An 18,283-nucleotide genomic window follows, 5' to 3' on the forward strand; every position below is an offset into this window, starting at 1 on the left:
CATTTCCTAATTTGTATGAAAATATGATACCCATAACCAGAGCACTTTCAATCAGTGAATCTTTCTTCACCACTGAAGAAGCATCCACCTTCTGTGAGGCTCAGGTTGTAGAGTATCAAATCTGTGTTTTATTCATTTTTTGAACTTGCATGTTTTGAAAACACTTGCTGTGTTCTTTGTTTTTAAAATTGAAAAACTCCTTCTAATCTTTTTTCTTTCTAGAGAAGCTCTTGAACAGTATATAAAACAGGTGTTTATTCTGCTTTTCCAGAGGTTACAGAATTCAAAAACAACAAAATATATCAAAGGTAAGAAGCAGCAATAGACTAGTAAAATAATGATTTAATTTTTTAGTTAGTTTATGGAAGATTTCCTGGATTATAAAAAAAATTATAAAGAATATAATTGTTTTTATATTTTCAGTTATACTGATTTAACAGAAATATCATGCACAGATTAATAGGCTCTGAAAGACAGTTTTGAGCCTATCATGAAATTCAACAACTAAAGTTTGATAGTGGTATGCATCTTGCTAGTTTTAATATTTAGTCACTGTGTGCAATTATATAGTTCAGAGACAATATAGTTAAGTTTTAAGTTGAAGTATGACAACATCTGAAGTAACATGTCTAGTCCAAAATCTGTTGTCACAAAAGAATCTGTTTGTTGAATGGTAAACTTTATGATCAGGTTGACAATGTTGCTATGTGCTTGAGACTTGTGACATCCTTGGTTAATTTATTTATATTTTTTCATGAAAAATAATGTTTGGAAAATTGTCTGCATCTATTAAAACCTCTTTAGTGTTAAAATATCTTTAAGATCTGATCAAGCTTCCCAATTTCTTCAGTATCTGTCTGGTAAACACAACATGAAACATACTTAGAAATATCAGCAAGAACATAAACTTCCCTTTCTGGATACCTTGATTTATTACAATAATAGATTGTATTATCATGTTTATCATAAGAAAACATTTGCAAGCTTATATTTCAGTTTTAAGTTTCACTTATAATGTTCTTAAACTAAAGTTGTTAAAGTATTATTTCACCATGTGTTTGAAATACCTAGCACTAACAAAGCTGTGTGTAAAGAATTTATTGACATCAAGGATTTTGTATATAAGACTGAATTATTTAAATAAGTATAAAGTTTATATACCATAATTCCAACCAAAGTATTTGAATTCCCTTTAGTCATCAGTTGTACCATTTATGGGTGAATATTTTTTATTTATTAAGAATTAGCTTAAACAGGTTGTCTGAGGTTATACCCACAGGTACAATTAAGGCGTGTATTTTAATCTAATTGTAACTTACTGTCTTTTCTAAATTTGTAGATCCAATACCAACTGTACAGTCATCATTAATAGTTTATAAATTTATTTGTCCTTGTTGTCAGCAAGGCTCTGTTGGTTTTACAGGAAGGAAACTATTAACAATGTGAAAGAGTATGCCAACCTTCATGCATTTAAACATGCCCTAGGAGGATGTGGCATTGTTATTCATTCTCATTTGTTCAACTCTCTCTCATTTGTCATTGTCATTTTTCTCTAAAATATTCTATGGGACAACCATGTTCTGAAATCATTAAGTGCTCATCCTGTTTCATATCTTGACAATAATGGCACTTGGTAATGTTGCCACTAAACATACTTATAAACAGTGCTTTTGTTTTGTTAATGATTTAATGACAGATCAAAATTTGTGATTTAATGACATTTTGGCATAACCTATAGTAATATTTATCATTTGAAAAGCTCTTCATTGGAATCCATCCTGTATCAAGATACATTTTCAGTGTTATATGACAGTAGAATGTGTCATAGCATAATTTTATATAGGTATATCTAAAACATTTTATTATAAGCTGCTATCAAAAACCAAAGTAGGTTTTCTTCTACAAATGTATTAGTTACAGTTCTTATTTTGAAATTAGCATACAATAAATTTGTTACTATAGAGTAAACTTTATCCATTGCATACTGTTTTTATGTTAAAGCTAATTAGGTGTGTTTGCACAAGAAGATTGTTAATAGTAGTTACTAATAATATCAGTATCTTTAATGAAAACTTTGTCCATTTTGAACTTCCTATAAATTCTCCTTTTTTTCCACCTTTGAAAGTTATGAACTTGTTGGAATTTGTAAATTATATCTGCAGAATCTTATAACCTATAATCTAATATTTAAATGTCATTATGATATAAACTATCTGTTCCATTGTTTTTTGGTCTTTGTAGTATTTTTGTGAAATGTGTAGAAAAATACGTTTTCTGTTCCAGGACTTCTAGTGTTTTTTTCGTTGTTTGCATACAAGTATGGAGGGAGTGTGTTGATTAACACAATTGATGGAATTCAGCCAAAGTGAGTAGTAGAACACTCAGTTTAAATCTTTGTATTTTGTTAATGTTAAATGTGTGCACATTTTTTATTTATTGTTTCGTTTCTTGTCCAGTTATGACATGCTCTCTCATGTTTGATAAGAAATAACCCAAAAACATAAAAGCTTATATTAGTGAATTGCTTCAGTGAATAACTGCATAATTCTGTAGGCTACTGTAGTTTAAATTACTGGTTTAATGTGAAAAATGAATGCATACTGGTTTGTACTTTCTATATTTTTGTTCTGGCTTTCCTACTTATCTGAGGTAGTAGTTTCAAACAAAAGAATGAATGGAAAGCTGTCTTTTTATATTTAATAGAACTAGTTAAATATTTTTTTGTCCTTTCCTATTGTAGTAAAATGATCTGGCCATATAATGCAAAACAATTGAGAGAAATACTAATAGTGTTACACATCACACTTGTAATAGCTACTCTCAATTCTCTGTTGTTTGTTTTTAAGTTTTGTAGTTTGCTCAGACTAGCCTATATTTGATTTTCTCATCACTTCCATGATGTCATAAGTTTAACATGTATTACACACTTATAGATATGATGTCCTGAGTTTAACATGTATTACACACTTACAGATATGATGTCCTGAGTTTAACATGTGTTACACACTTACAGATATGATGTCCTGAGTTTAACATGTGTTACACACTTACAGATATGATGTCATAAGTTTAACATGTGTTACACACTTATAGATATGATGTCCTGAGTTTAACATGTGTTACACACTTATAGATACGATGTCCTGAGTTTAACATGTATTACACACTTATAGATACAATGTCCTGAGTTTAACATGTGTTACACACTTACAGATATGATGTTGTTAGTTTAACATGTATTACACACTTACAGATAATTACTAAAACACTGATTCTGTAGTTTTCAACCTACTTGCCATGTATTTTGGGAATTGTCAATAATTCTTACTGGCATTTGTCCTTGGATTAGTTATAACTAATCAAAGAGAATTATTTTCTTTATAAGATTAACTCGTTATCATGAGTTTTTGAGTTATTTGACCTAAAGATTCAATGTTACTATCTCCAAGTTCACATTGAACAGTTAGGTGAATTATTGTAATGTACTTCTACCTTAGTTAAATTGTAATAGTTATAGGATGTTATATACTTTGAGTATGTTTTTGAGTTATTTCATATTTAAAATAAGTAAAAAATTATATACTACTGTTTTTACAAAGAAGTACGATTATGTCAGAGATAAAAGAAGCCACATAAAAATTAATTTTTTTTTATTTATTGGTATAAAAGTAACTAAAATCTAAAAGTTATATAAAAATTATCAGTGAAGTATGCACACGAGTTGCATGTGCATTATGTAATTCACAATGGCCAGGTGGTTAGGGTGTTGAATTTACAATCTGCAGGTTGCAGGTCAGAATCCCTATCACACCAAACATGCTTGCCCTTTTACCCACGGGAGCATTATTATCCTACTGTTCATTGATAAAAGAGTAGCCCAAGAGTTTCCAGTGGGTGGTGATGACTACTGCCTTCCCTCTACTTTTTCTCTGTTAAATTATAGATGGCTGGCACAGATAGCCCTCAGGTAGTTTTGTGCAAAATTCCAAAACAAACCAATACCATAACTTGAGCTACTTTTTTTTTTTTCAAAGTGAGTTAGTTTATAAATTTTAGTAATGTTACCCATCACATTTTCAAAAATTGTTTGTAATCCTCTAACATTCACATGATTAAGTTTGACTTAGGCATCATAAAAATTCTTACAAAGTGCCTTATTATACTTAATGATTTTTCCATGTTCTGGTAAGTATGTATGCACATGGCTCAAATTAATCTGTTAGAGATTTATCTTAAGTATTGGTTTCCTTCATCAGCATATATGTATTATATTTAATAGTGTTAGAGAAAATAACAAAGTATAAAGTTTTCTGAAAAAAAACATTTATTTAAAATGTTCTGTAGATTATGAAAATGAAAACTCAAAAGTATAAGATAAAAAAATATTTTTAATATCAACATGAAAGTCTTGCACTTGGATTAGTTAGACTTCAAATTCTTAAATTTACACAAAACACTAGGAAAAGTATTCAATTAAGATTTTTTGTATAGTAAATACTTAATATTTAGTAAAAGGAATGACCAAGCCTGTATAAGAAGAGTTAAACAAAATGGGAAATTTCTGTTTAGTTGAAAATTGGTGGCCTGCATGAGAATAAAAATAACTACCTTTTCTAAAATAATTATACTATGGTATTTAAGACTGGTTATGATCCTACTAGTTAATCATTAATTAGCATTTTTTAATTGAAAAGGTTTGCACTAAATTATAGGACTGAGGAAAGATAAGTTATTTATCTTGCAAGTTACTATTATTATTAAATTTCTGAATTGGTGGTGTGTGTATGTGTAATATTAAAGCACTGTCTACGTATAGCCTTTTGAAAGAAATGTTTTACTTTTCTGTACAAATTTTGTAACTTTCTTGCAATGATTTTCATAAAGAAATATAAAAACTAATTATACTGTTTTTGTGTTTTAATTACCTTTATTGATGTGTTTACCAACAATATTTTATTATTTAGGCTCATTTTTATTTCTTTAATACTCCAAATCACATTTTTTTTTTTTTTTTTTTTTTAAGTTCTTAAATAATTGGCAGGTACCAAAGAATTGAAAGTTAGCTAATGGCACTCTTTGTTTCAAAGGATGTGATAAAAATTGTTCCAGTAATTATAAGCCTGTTAGTCTTAAACAGTTGTGGGAAAAGTCTGGGAAAGTTTGGTAAACAATAATTTGCAAACCCATTTAACAAAGTTTATAATTTTATTGCAGAGATTTCACTAAGTTAAACCTTAACATTCTTGAAAATTGTAGATGAAGGTAAGGGTGTATGAATTTTCAGGCATTTGACAAGTTAATAAAAGACTTGTAAAAAAAATTAGAGAGATTAGAAAATTGGGGAAGAATGGCTGCAAATGAAGATTATAGTAAATGACATTTAGTAAAATTGGATTAATATCACAAGTGAGGTTCCTCAAGGCTCATTCTTAGGACCTTTGCCCTTTTGTGATTTACATCAGTAACAGATGAAATAATTCCTTTAAATTACTTAAATTTGCTGATATAAAAGCTTCAGTGTTACTTGTTGTCAAGATGCTGCTGGTTTACAAAAAGATTTAAATCATTTTGTGAATTGAGCAAATAAATGGTACATTGATTTTAATTATAATAAATGCAAGATATATGGGTTAGTGTAATTTGAATTATAATTTTGAAGGAAATAATCTTGACAGTGTCATGAAAGTATAGGATCAGTCTCTTAAACCATCCAATCAGTGTGGTATTGCTAGTGGTGGGGCAAATAGGATTTTAGGTTATATCTACAGAACTACTGAATACAAGTTCAGAGAGGTCATAATTTCATTGTACAGATTACTGATTAGGCCATATCTGGAGTACTGTATCCAGTTTTGATGTCCTTACCTCAGGAAGGACATTGAATTGTTGGAAAGGATTCAGAGGAGAGTTACTAGAATGATGGCTAGGATGGAAGGCTTGTCATGTGAGGAGAGATTAAGATCCCTAAACATTTCTCTTGAGCAAAAAGAGGGGATTTGACTGAGGTCTTTAAGATTTTAAATGAAATTAGTAGTGTTAATGCATCATCTTTTTTTTTCATACTTAATGACAAGAATAATAGGACTAGTGAATGCAAGTATAAATTTTGGCAAGGTAGGGGTCATCTTCAGCTAAGACAGTTTTATTTTTTAACAGAGTTTGTTAGCCCCTGGAATTGACTGCATTTGAATATTATGAAGACAGTAAATTTGATAGAGTTTAAGATAAAACTTGATTATAAGTGTATGAGTGATAAGGGCTGGCCTTAAGATTTTTTTTGTTTTTTTTTAAGTTTAGAGGATGGGATAGTCAAGATGGACCAGTTAGTCCCTTTTTATTCCTAAGCATTATGTTATTGTTATTTTGCATTTGGTAATAAATTATTGAGGCATTACAGTATGAAAAAGGATCAACACAAAACAGAATTATATTTATAAAAGTACAACTACACAGACTTAGTTTTGACTAAGTATCTAATATATAGTGTAGTATTATAGCCATAAGTAATGCACATCTTAATTCTTTATCATGTAAATCTTATGTAGATAGTTATAAAATTCTCCTAAAACTATGTTAATAGTTGAAATCTGTAATAGTCTATATATTAGCTTTGCAACATAAATATCTCTTTCATCATAAAATTGGTAACCCATTTCATCTGTAATATCCTGATAATTGACACTTTAATACATAGTTATAGACAAAAGCTGTGCTTTACTAATCAGTTCAAATTGTTTTAAATACCAGAAAAATATTAAAAATTTATGGTTATTGTTAGATGTGAGAAAATATAATTGTTTAAGATAAACAACCATGAAAAATAAACTTGGTGGATGAAGCAAAGTGAGTTTTGAATGTGAAAAAGGTTTCTGTAATAATTTTTTTGCAACTAATCTAATAAATAAAGTTTAGAATTTATGAAACTCAGTTCTCTTGGTTATATATAAACTGGATATTGGTTTGAAACATGATACAAGTATGCACATTTAAATTTCTCATGGAACCAGTGACACGTGCTAGATTCACTGTTTACAAATTGTAGTTCTACATCACACACAGGAACCGTGAGGAATGTTACTGTAAAGATTAGTTGTCACGTACATTCACCCTTTCTCCATGGCATTTACATAATTTGAAACATGATGTCTGTGTCTAAAATTCATTTGACATTTTATTGCAAAGATCAAAACCATGTTGAGTTTTTAGTCAAACTGCAGTATTTGGAAATCTTTGCAAGAGCAGTTTTATAAACAGTGATAATATATTCACAGACATAAGTTTAAAAAAAAAAAACTATTTGCAGGATGTTTGGTATGGTTCTAGAACGGCTGTATATTCCAGAACTTCAGAAGGTTTCAGGTAATGTAGAAAGAAAAATCTGTGCTGCAGGAATTATAAAAATTCTTACCAACACACCTGAGCTACTTGGAGATTATTCTATGTACTGGTATGTATTGATGTACATTTCTCAAATTAATGTATAGAGATGTCTTAATTTTCTAATCAGCATGCATATATTTATGTAATGAATATTAAAATTACTCTGCACAACAATTTTTTTGAAAAGTTTTTGCTGATTGTGACAGCTACCTGGTAGGTATGAACAAATATAGTTTTGGTTTTGTTGTGCAGTGTTATTATTCACTAGTTAATATATCTATTGGATAAAAGATGCTCCTTTTAATTTTGTTTAGAATCTTTAAAGTTTTAGCAAAATTTTACCCTAAGTGCCTAAATGAGAAAAATTTCTTATGAACTTCAAATGTTTATTACATATTTGTATTTGAGTGAAGTGTTTCATGTCCATTCTTGGAAACTATAACCATTATTTATATAAATTTGTTAATATATTTAACATAAGATAGTGTTAAGATGTTATTAAAAAGTTACTTTTAAATTAGAAAATTTACATTGGATAAGGGGTTCAACAAGTAACTAAAAAATGTTTCATTCCAAGAAATTTAACTTTTTTGTACATAGTTTAAACTAGAGAATATGACAGCATATTCTAAATCTTCAATTATTAACATAATTTGTTATGTTTGAAGAAAGAAAATCTGTAACTTGATACTTGTTAAATAGTTTAGATAGCTACATCAATATAAACGTGAAAGTTATATACACTTTTATGGAAGATTTAGTTAGATGAGAATATGTCAAACCTTTTTTACATAGTTGCATTCAAAAGTTAATTAAGCTACTTTAACATTAATCCATATTAGTAAACTTGACATCAAAATATACTTGATAAACCAAATTGTAATATTACCTAAATTTTAACTTCTTATTTCCAAAAGATATATTTAAATAAATTCATAGTGTTATCTATGTAATCTGATACTTGCTCACTCTGAATTGCCCAAATGGATATTTTAGATTTCTTTCATATAAAGTTTTACCACAAAAAAGACAACTTGATATTAATTTAAGAGATCATAGAGGTTCTGCAAATGAAGTTTAAAAAGTTTAGATGAAAAAAGTTTTTCATACGAAAATACCTTTTCCCTCAGACTTGTCAGACACTGACTTTATAAATTTACTGATAAATGTTTAGTAAAAATTAATTGAAACATATTATTTGTTGTGTGCAAAAGAAAAAAGACTTGTAATATTTAGTAAAAAGCTTGCCAAATTTTGTGAAGATACAATTTTACTATATTACTATATTAAAAGTTTTGCAAGGTTAGTCAAAATGACCAAGCCTGTATAAATTGCATTAAGGGCCAGGCATGGCCTGGTAAGTTAAGGTGTTTGACTTGTCATCTGAGGGTCGCAGGTTCGCATCCCAGTAACACCAAACATGCTCACCCTTTCACCCATGGGGGCATTATAATATGACAGTCAATCTCACTATTCGTTAGTAAAAGAGTAGCCCAAAAGTTAGCAGTGGGTGGTGATGACTAGTTGCCTTTCCTCTAGTTTTATACTACTAAATTAGGGACAGCTAGTGCAGATAGTCCTTGAGTAAAGAAAAACAACAGTTAATAGCATTAAGGTATGTATGGTACCAAAACTTTACACCAGTAATAGTTTTCTCCATGAAAGAATTTTGAAACTTTTGCCCATTACAAAATTCATTCTTTTTTTATAAGCTTGAACTTGAATAACAATGTTTACTTCTTATGAATTCTTAGTTTTCCAAATGATTTTGAAGGGGAAAAAAGTTATTTTACTGGAAGTGAATGTATTTTTGGATGTAACCGATGTAGTTAATATTCTTTAATTACATTGTTTCTTCCTCCTTGTTTTTGTTGCTAATTCTTCCTATTTATTGCGACTCTTCATGTAACATAAATGAAATGCATTTGATGTTATCTGTTTTGTCGTTTTTGTTTGAAGATGTTTTGGATACAAAGAATGTTTGTATTTCTTTTTAATTAAATTATTTTATTTTTTGAGTAAAGAGGGTTTAGGTACAAAATATTCAGCTGTTTTTTTCATCACTTGCATCTGTTAAATGTTCATGGTTCTGCTGACATTTTCATGTTCTCTATTTCTTGTCATTATTGTTGGGTTTGTTTGTTTTTTATGCTCGTGAATTAACTTTTTTCATAAACAAGTCTTTAAACACATTCAGTCAGTTGACTTTTCAGTGAAAGAAGTTGCTATATGCTGTTTAAATAATTTGTATTTTATATATGCAAGTACTGAATTTGAATTTAATAAATTGCAAGTGATTTATAGTTGATACTTTGGTTAAGTGTCATTCATGACATATTCATTCATTCACAGGGCTGCTCTTCTTCAAGCTTTGATTGGTCTGTTTGAGTTGCCAGAAGATGATACTATTCCTGATGATGAACATTTCATTGAAATAGATGAAACCCCTGGATATCAAACAGCTTACTCGCATCTAGTATTTGCTGGTAGTCGGGAACATGATCCTTTCAAAGACACAATACCAGATGCTCGTGTTACACTTGCACAGAATCTACACAAGCTCTCAGTCAGTCAGCCTGGAAAGGTTAGTTGTTTTGACCTCTGCATAAATACCAGCAACACATTACAAAATATTTCTTCATATTCTTACAACTTTTACTTACATTAATATTGTGTGTCTGAAACACAATAGTATTTAACTTTCTCATTCATACTGATGTACTTCGCTTCTGGTTTGGTATTACATGAAACAACATACAAACGTTTTTCTTTTGCTGCTCAGGTATAGCATCCTTTGCATATGTGTAGAACATTAAGAAACCTGGGTGAATCAAATTAATGCATCTGCTTAACTATTTGTTATATTGAATTGTAACAAAGAAAAACTAATGATACTGTCTATAGGTCTTGTAGCTTCTACAATAAATTATGCACCTCTAAAATTTTTCATTGTAGTATTATTTTCAACTCCTTCAACTCGATGGTATCAGTGTCTCTTTGGCTGAAAACTAATCAAAACCATATATTATCTACAAAAGTTAAGGAAAAGAAATTGTGAAAGTATTCTGGCAAAAAAACACTGAAAATTTTGGGTTTAAAGAATTAAGAAACTTAAAGTTGGCTACCTTTGTAGGCTTTTTTGTTGATTTTTGTCTTCCTACATTGTTTTAAAGTTTTTCATTTTTTTAGACCTGTACAATTTATTTTTTCATTACAAAAAATCAATATTAAAAATAACTTTTTATCATGCCAAAATTTTTTATTTATGTAATAGTTTTAAAACCAATTTTACATTCATTTATATATTTTATTTTCTTTGCCCATTTAAGAAGGTATTTAAACAAACAAGACCCAACATAGTTGCTTTGTCAGAAAAATGAAACACAGAACAACCTTTTCTTGTCATTCTTTAGTATTATAACTGGAATTATAATATTGTTTTCAAGTTGTAAAATTGGAACAAGAAGCTCTTCATGGCTACTTTTTTCTACTACCATCAGAACACCAAGCTTAGCTTTTACCACTGTGTTCTGACCTGTATATCAATCTTTATTGAAGTGGGCAAAACATGTATGTAAGGGATGAGCTTTTACATTGTGAGTCAACATACTGAAAACAGTAGTTATATGTGCTTAAAAGCAGACAAATTTACAGTTTTAATAAAAATAACTAAAGATATTTAGTTTAACTAAGGTATTAAGTTTACATCAAACCACATGCAGTTGTTTGTGATATGTAAGGGGGATGCAAATGGAAGCCTGGGTTTGTTGATGTGTTGTATTTTAATCAGTAGTACAATGGAGAAAAATAATATTTTCAGTTACATTTTTTATTAAATTCATGACTGTAGACTAGTAGACAATATGAACTTTTTGTTTGAAGACTTCATTAATACATTTTTTCACTTACGATGTATATTTTCACTAGCGTATCAAACTTCAACTTAGCCTTGTGTATTGGCTTCTCATTACTAAAATGTATTATGTTTCAGTAAACAGGTAACCAAGTCCTTCATTATTTTTCATGTTTAGTTGACACCTCTCATATCATCAGGCCTTGCTCCTGATGCAGCAGCTCATCTGTACAAATACTTGCAAGCTGCTAATATCCAGCTGGCATAAAGAACTCATCTGTTTCCAGACCTTGTGTTGTTCCTTCACATCACTGCATGTTAATGAAGTGCAGAAATATCCAGAGAGACAAAACCATATAACAAAGACTGAAGAAAGAACCTTGGGATCAGGATATGAAATAAACCATCATCAAACACCTGTCAGATAAACAACGCAAAATGATGTAATCCTGAAGAAATGAACAAAATATAGCTTTTTTTTTTATTATTATTATTTAAACAACCTGCATCACTCTTTGATAAGTACAATGTAATAAAAGGGTTTTTTTTAAAATAGGTTAAAGAAAAAAAAATTTTGATTAATAGTGTTTGAAAAGAAACCTGATTACTTATTTAATATTTTCAAAGCCTAGAAGAGGTCTGTTTCACAAACTTATTTCTCATGTTTTAATAAGAGTAAGTTGTACATAAATTGCTTCAAAATCTAGCTTTCAGATTTTGTGTGTCTTCTATTCAATAAAACGTTTTAATTAAATATTATACTGTACTTTTGTTACTGTAAAAAAAATAACATTAAACTGAAATTAACTGTTTACAGTTTTTTTTGTAGTTAAGGAAGTGTATTTTAATAAAATATCTAAACTGTAATTATGCAGTTAAAGTTCATTGTTAGAGATCCTGAGCACTAATGTTAGACGTTTATTTAATTCTTTTTGAAGAATATGAGATTAAGAAAGTTCTTGGTAACATTCATATTATAACAAGTTAGCACATTAATTAGGGTTTTTGGTGAGGTTATAAATTTCGAAAGACAAAATTGCCTTGCTCACAATATAGAAAGAACTAATTACCAGACTGCATAGAGTTTCTTCTTCAACCCAGTACAAGATGGAGAATTTCCACTTAAATTATATTGAAACGCTTACGTATTTTCTGTTGAAGTTCCAACATAGGTGTATTTGTGTACTTCTTAATACCAAGCTATAAGAAAACAAAGTTTATATATGCTTCATAAGAAAAAATTGTACGTTAATAAACAATTACTAAATCTTGTTACTCAAGTTCACATTGCTCATTGTTCATTAAGCCAATACAATTTCATTCTAGAATACAGTACCTCTAAAACTACCACATGATAATCTGCTTTTAAAAGTAAAAATCAAACTAACTACTGGTTTTATTTCAAATGTATATTTGAAGCAAATATGAATTTTCATATAAATTACAAGCAAATTATAAGTATAGAGGGACTTCAGCAAGAGCTGTAAATTATATATGAAACTAAAGAAAAACTTGAAATAAAGTTATTGTATTCTTGTTCTTCAAAAAATCAGTATTTAATCTGTGTAAACAAATCCCACTGTTTACAAATTAAAAATTATTTTCATCAAAACAAAATCATGCAACCTAAGAGTAACTGTATAATAAGAATGAAAAGTCATTGTGAAGATTCTCAAAGTAGGAATGTATGTGAAAAATATATTAGCATGCAAAACATTTCAATCCTATTCTTTAGCTGCAGCAAAGTTCAGTAATTTGAAAATATTAAATTCAGCTACTCATAAACTGTGAAAGTAGAACCAATACAGACATTTAAATTATTATATTAGAAACCTGAACTTCCATTTGTTTAAATTTCACTTTTAGTTTGTTTTTTCAAAAACGTTCTAAACAAGTTATTCATTGAAACTAATACATCTGGGACCACTTTAACAAAATGTTCATGGTGTGCCTGCCTGGTGCTTGTGTTTTTTATAAGAATGTAATAAGAAAGCATAAAAAGAACTGAAAATATGAACATTGAATTAAATTATATGATTGTTAAACTGTGCCTTAAGTGTAGATAATGTTCAGCCTCCGGTCTTTAGAATGGAATGAACTTCCATTCATTCAAGTTCTAATTTGGAAGGATAATGTTTAGGGATTACATAACATTTGTAATTAAATTTATTAAGGTATAAGTTACAAAAAATAGTGCCCCCCCCTGCTAGTACAGTTGTATGTCTCCAGATTTACAATGCTAAAATCAGGGGTTTGATTCCCCTCAGTGAGCTCAGCAGATAGTCTGATGTGGCTTTGCTATAAGAAAACACACAAAAAGTGTTTGTTTTCTTAACAGATGGAGAAACTTAAAACTTAATCAGCAATCCTGGAACAGCTTGTGTTGATATACATATAAAAATGTACCTTGCATTCCAGTTAATACTTCAAATTTAATGCATTTTATGATGTTTGAGTAATTTTCTGTCAAGAAATAGATGCTTGGTCCAAATAGGCTATGGCACCCCAAAATTAAGAAAGATTTGCCAAGCTTATTTGTGTGCACTCAGTTTAGAACAGGGGTTCCCAACCTTTTGGCACTCATGACATGAAAATGTAATTGATGAAATAAAATTAATGTTATCCCAAGCTACTTCTAACAAGGCTATGCGACCCCCCGGTTGGGAACCCCTGGTTTAGAAGAATAAAAAAAAATAAAACTTTTAAAATGTTTTTCCTTTAAGTAAACATCAGTTTTAGATTCAACCACTTAATATTTTTTAAATTGTAGACCAAGAAAACATGTTATTTTCTTTTGTTTCCTAACAGTGGCAATCCAAAACAGTAGCACACACCACTAGAAACCAGGTTTTGATACCATGGATGGTTTAACACTAAAATTAAGGGTTCAATTCCCCTTGGTAGGTAGAGCACAGAGTTCATTGTGTAGCTTTCTACATAATTTCAATCAACCAACCAAACAAACAGTACTAATTTCCTTATCAATCATAACAAGAAGATTTTATAAATGATATTACTTCCTCTACTATAACAATTAAGTAAAAAAGGTACTGATAAGTCCTCAGTGGTTCATTCAGAAGTAGATTCTTTCATTACTGTCCAACAGTTTCATATTTCAAGTCATATGGAGACATTGTCCTTTGATGTATATAATTTTCCAGCTTTTATTTAACTTTGGTTCAAAACCATGGAGAGTTGGGTAAACAAGAGATCACCATGAATCTTGATTTATTAAAAACAACTACAAAAATAAAATTCACCCTCCACATGAACAAAGAATGTCAAAACAAATCATCAAAGTAATAATTCATTAAAAGTCAGTTTTTAACTAAAATAATTACTATCACAGCCAGCAGAATTTACAGCTGTTTCATCCACATTAATTTATAAATTATTTTTTTTCAAATATTGCCCCTTAGTTTACAAATAAGTGTACATAAAGTAGAGGCTACTTTTTAGCATGACAAACTGAGGTTTGTATTTTGAATTTTATTCCACAAGATTATGCTCGATGCATGAGGCAATAAGTGCATAACAGCGATAGTCAAGTCCTACTATTCAATTAAAGTAACCCTAGAGTTGGATATTGAAAAGTTCCTGTTTTATCTCTATCAGTTAAAAAGTAGGATCAGAAAAGTCTCATGCAGCTTGCACAAATATCCAAAAGAAATAACTAAGAAAAAAAAATGTAAATTTTGCAAATGCAAAAAATTATTCATTAAGCAACATAAAAATGTGCAATTACTACACAGTACTATTAATAGCTTTCATGTAACATTATGCAGAAAGTTTGAGAATCAATAGAAACCAACAGGCTCAATGACTTCTGCTACTGAATGAAGAGCATCCTCAACAATAACTTTTTGGTGGATGAATATCTGAATGATAGGTCTGCAATGCTAATTTTAAAACTATAATTAAGTAATTAATAGGTATATAAATTTACAACTAAGCATATTTTTTTTTCACAAATATTAAACCTGGTGACCTCATGTACCCTATCCTAGTTAATACCCAAGGAGAAAAAACTATCAGTCTTTGAAACATTTTTAAACTGACCCTATTTTAAATAATGTATAATTATTATGATATACTTTAGCCTTATAAAATATAACAAATGTATATTTTTCATAAACTGCTTCATGATTATTTAAGAAAAACAGCTTTGCTTTAAAGATGTAAAATCACCAATCACTGCTAAAACTTTTCTACCATTAAAATTTATGCAGCATGACTGTATCCAAAGCCACAATAATGTGGTGAAGTAGATATAGCATCACAAACATCAGAGGTCTAATCATCATTCAAGCAATTATGAAAAGAAGATTGCAAGAGTACTGTTTCCACTTTGAATATATGCATAAGTTGAAAACAACACATAAATATAACCCAAATGCATTTACATTAAATACAATAAGGCTATGTAAGATATCTACTGTTTACTATATATTTATAATTGGACTAAAATGCAAACATATGTTTACTGCTGAATTTTTCAGCTAAATATTCATTTCAAAATTTGTATTTATTTAATTTTCAATAAAGCTTGTCAAAAATCTTATCTACTTAAGAACTTACAGTATAAGTATTTGGAGTGTTAAAAAATGTTTTTTTTGTACAGAAAATTTACATCTCTTCTTTTTCATGATTGTTGCTTATTTTCAAAGGATCCATATTAAACAGAAGTTGTTTTTGTTTTGTCAAATTGATACTAGATTTATGACAAATAAAGAAAACTGAAAAGGAATCAACTGTGTTCATCTCATTTTTTTACTCAAAAGTATTCTTTGTATGATCAAAAAATGATACTTCAAATAAAGGGGAAAAAATAATCAAAAAGTTGGGGTGGCTGCAAAAAAATGACTGTGAAGAGGTGCTACATAAAAATTTGGCTTTATACCTGTATAGCAAACTTTGTTTATTTGATTAAAAAATAGGATATAAATATTATGTGTAACATGAAGTAATTTTGTCAATTCACATGGGTTATTTTATCAACCTTATAATTCTGAATATGAGACATTAGTTTTAAGTATCTGAATTTGCAACCACCTTACTATTCTGCAAGGAAAGAAAAAGCTACAGAAGATTTATTTGATGATGGTTATTGGTACATCATTGTTTTGTTTTATATTAAATAAGATTATATTTTTATATGATGTAAAACTAAGTGTATGCATTTTGTTAAATTTGGACACAATTCAAAATAATAATTTCAGATTATTCAACACAATATGAAATCAGTTCTTACATTTGTCCATTGTCAACATGTCAAATCTTGCTTGATTTATTAAGTCACTAATATTTGGAAAACATACATCTGAAACATATAACTGGTATAAATTGTGTTTATGAATTTGTGATTAACAAACATGTTGTTGGTCACTATAATATCTATGAGAAGTTCCCTGATGGGACTGGTAAGTTTGCAGATTGACAATGCTAACATCTAAGGTTTGATTCCCCCATGATGGACACAACAGATAGTCTAATATGTCTTTGCTCTAAAATAAGAAAAAGAAACAATTTATGAGAATAATTTATTATACTTTCACACTTTTATCAAAACCTTAAATGAAACTGATGTCAATTACAAGTGTGGTTTGTACATGAATAATTACTTTAAGAATCTATAATTTCTTGAGCATGAAACATTGTCAATAGAAATGTGTAGACTTTTAATTAATAAATACAGGAACAGATGAAATTAGGTATTTTAAAAATGTTACTTATCTTCTGTAAATCATGCATCACTGTACTTTATTACAAAGGTATGATAATTGGCTGGGTGATGTTTATAACCATTAATTATAAGCCTTCCAATTTCAAAACTGATATACTGCAACTTGCAACTTTATTTATACATACATTTTTTCAAGTGAAGTAGGAATTGTTATACTTACATAATTTCATTTAGCAAAATTCACATGACAATTCAGGTAAAAATATTTAATAAATAAACATCTAAACTAAGCTCACTTTACAACAACTGGATTCTTGGTGACAATTGCCATACTTCTTTGAAATACTTTGGCTTTAAATATCCATTTTTGTCCCCTGGTGATAAAATAACATTATTTTCTGACCGGAAGAATTTATAGCCATCATCAATCGCCTTTATTGCATCAACCAAAATAAATATCTCGCAGTTCTTACGCATTCCACTAATAACACCATTTTCTCCAGGCAGCCCGACAGCAAAGTGAATGTGATTTCGTTTCATTCTAGATACACCGTCTACTTTAATTTCTGGCCAGTTCTTAAAGTATGTTCCATGTACAATCATATCTGGACAATCTTCTGGTTTTAATGCAACCAACAAACCTTCTTCACCTATTTTAACTGAATGACCTTGATTTGCTCGAATCTGCAATTCTCCAGTTTCAGGATGATGTCTCAAAGTAAATCGCTTTTTATCATTATATTCAACTACTCTTTTTACATCTTCAACAGTTACAGAGGAAAACTGTGGAAAACTCAACAATTTATCTACACTTACAAAACCACCATGTTCTATATTTAGCCCTTCTTTTTCAGCACCATGCCTTAATAACCATGACAGAGATTTTGAAAGTCGAACATCTTTATCATCATTTCTATTTTTAGCCCGTGGATAACTACGGCTGGATCTTGTTCCACTCATTTCTACTGCAAATGCTATTTATATTCAAACGTTACCTGAAAATCTACTTATTAGATATACACTACATTTACTCTTAAAGCTGCCATTTTTATTTTGCTGCAATCTGCCGGTTGATTACTAAATCGTGTTTTTGTGTATGTTTGCAATGATAAATATAACAGTTTTAATAAATACTAAAGTAAAACTAAAATATTTGTTAACTTTAATAAAGGTAGGTGAATCAAGAGAAAAAACAGATATTTTAAAAGGTTTTCAGAGCTTTAAACAGGTCCATTTTTCTGTTATTTTTTAAAGTCAATAATTATCCCTATATTGGAAATTCTAAATTCCCGATCTCAACACATACATATGCTATTTGAATGTATGAATATTTTGCGTCGAAAGGGAGTATTATGTTTGTTTGTTTT

General features: G+C 29.2%; 2 protein-coding genes across 4 annotated transcripts in view; one reads left to right on the forward strand and one right to left on the reverse strand.

Moving 5' to 3' along the window:
* LOC143255771 (exportin-2-like) overlaps positions 1 to 12,100 on the forward strand; it is a 71,778-nt gene extending 59,678 nt beyond the window's left edge. The window contains 5 exon segments of the mRNA XM_076511959.1: positions 225 to 308; positions 2,284 to 2,365; positions 7,304 to 7,447; positions 9,733 to 9,964; positions 11,412 to 12,100. Coding sequence (XP_076368074.1) covers positions 225 to 308; positions 2,284 to 2,365; positions 7,304 to 7,447; positions 9,733 to 9,964; positions 11,412 to 11,501 — 632 coding nt within the window. The 3' untranslated portion in view covers positions 11,502 to 12,100.
* Positions 12,101 to 12,330: 230 nt separating this feature from the next.
* On the reverse strand, positions 12,331 to 17,994 carry Tpt (tRNA 2'-phosphotransferase). Of its 3 annotated transcripts, none has more exons than XM_076511958.1 (2): positions 17,213 to 17,994; positions 12,331 to 12,433 (listed from the first exon to the last, which is right to left on the reverse strand). In XM_076511958.1, exon 1 carries the CDS (start codon positions 17,874 to 17,876, stop codon positions 17,214 to 17,216), a length of 663 nt encoding a protein of 220 aa, XP_076368073.1. In that variant the 5' UTR covers positions 17,877 to 17,994; the 3' UTR covers positions 12,331 to 12,433; position 17,213. The 3 variants fall into 3 exon arrangements, 2 of the variants coding, with proteins under 2 accessions (XP_076368073.1, XP_076368072.1); XR_013030833.1 differs by lacking the exon at positions 12,331 to 12,433 and adding an exon at positions 16,497 to 16,737 and having other exon boundaries at positions 17,137 to 17,993; XM_076511957.1 differs by lacking the exon at positions 12,331 to 12,433 and adding an exon at positions 16,497 to 16,737 and having other exon boundaries at positions 17,213 to 17,993.
* Between the last annotated feature and the right edge of the window lie 289 nt (positions 17,995 to 18,283).

Source organism: Tachypleus tridentatus, chromosome 7 (assembly GCF_004210375.1).
Source record: "Tachypleus tridentatus isolate NWPU-2018 chromosome 7, ASM421037v1, whole genome shotgun sequence".
NCBI classification, from domain to species: Eukaryota; Metazoa; Arthropoda; class Merostomata; order Xiphosura; family Limulidae; genus Tachypleus; species Tachypleus tridentatus.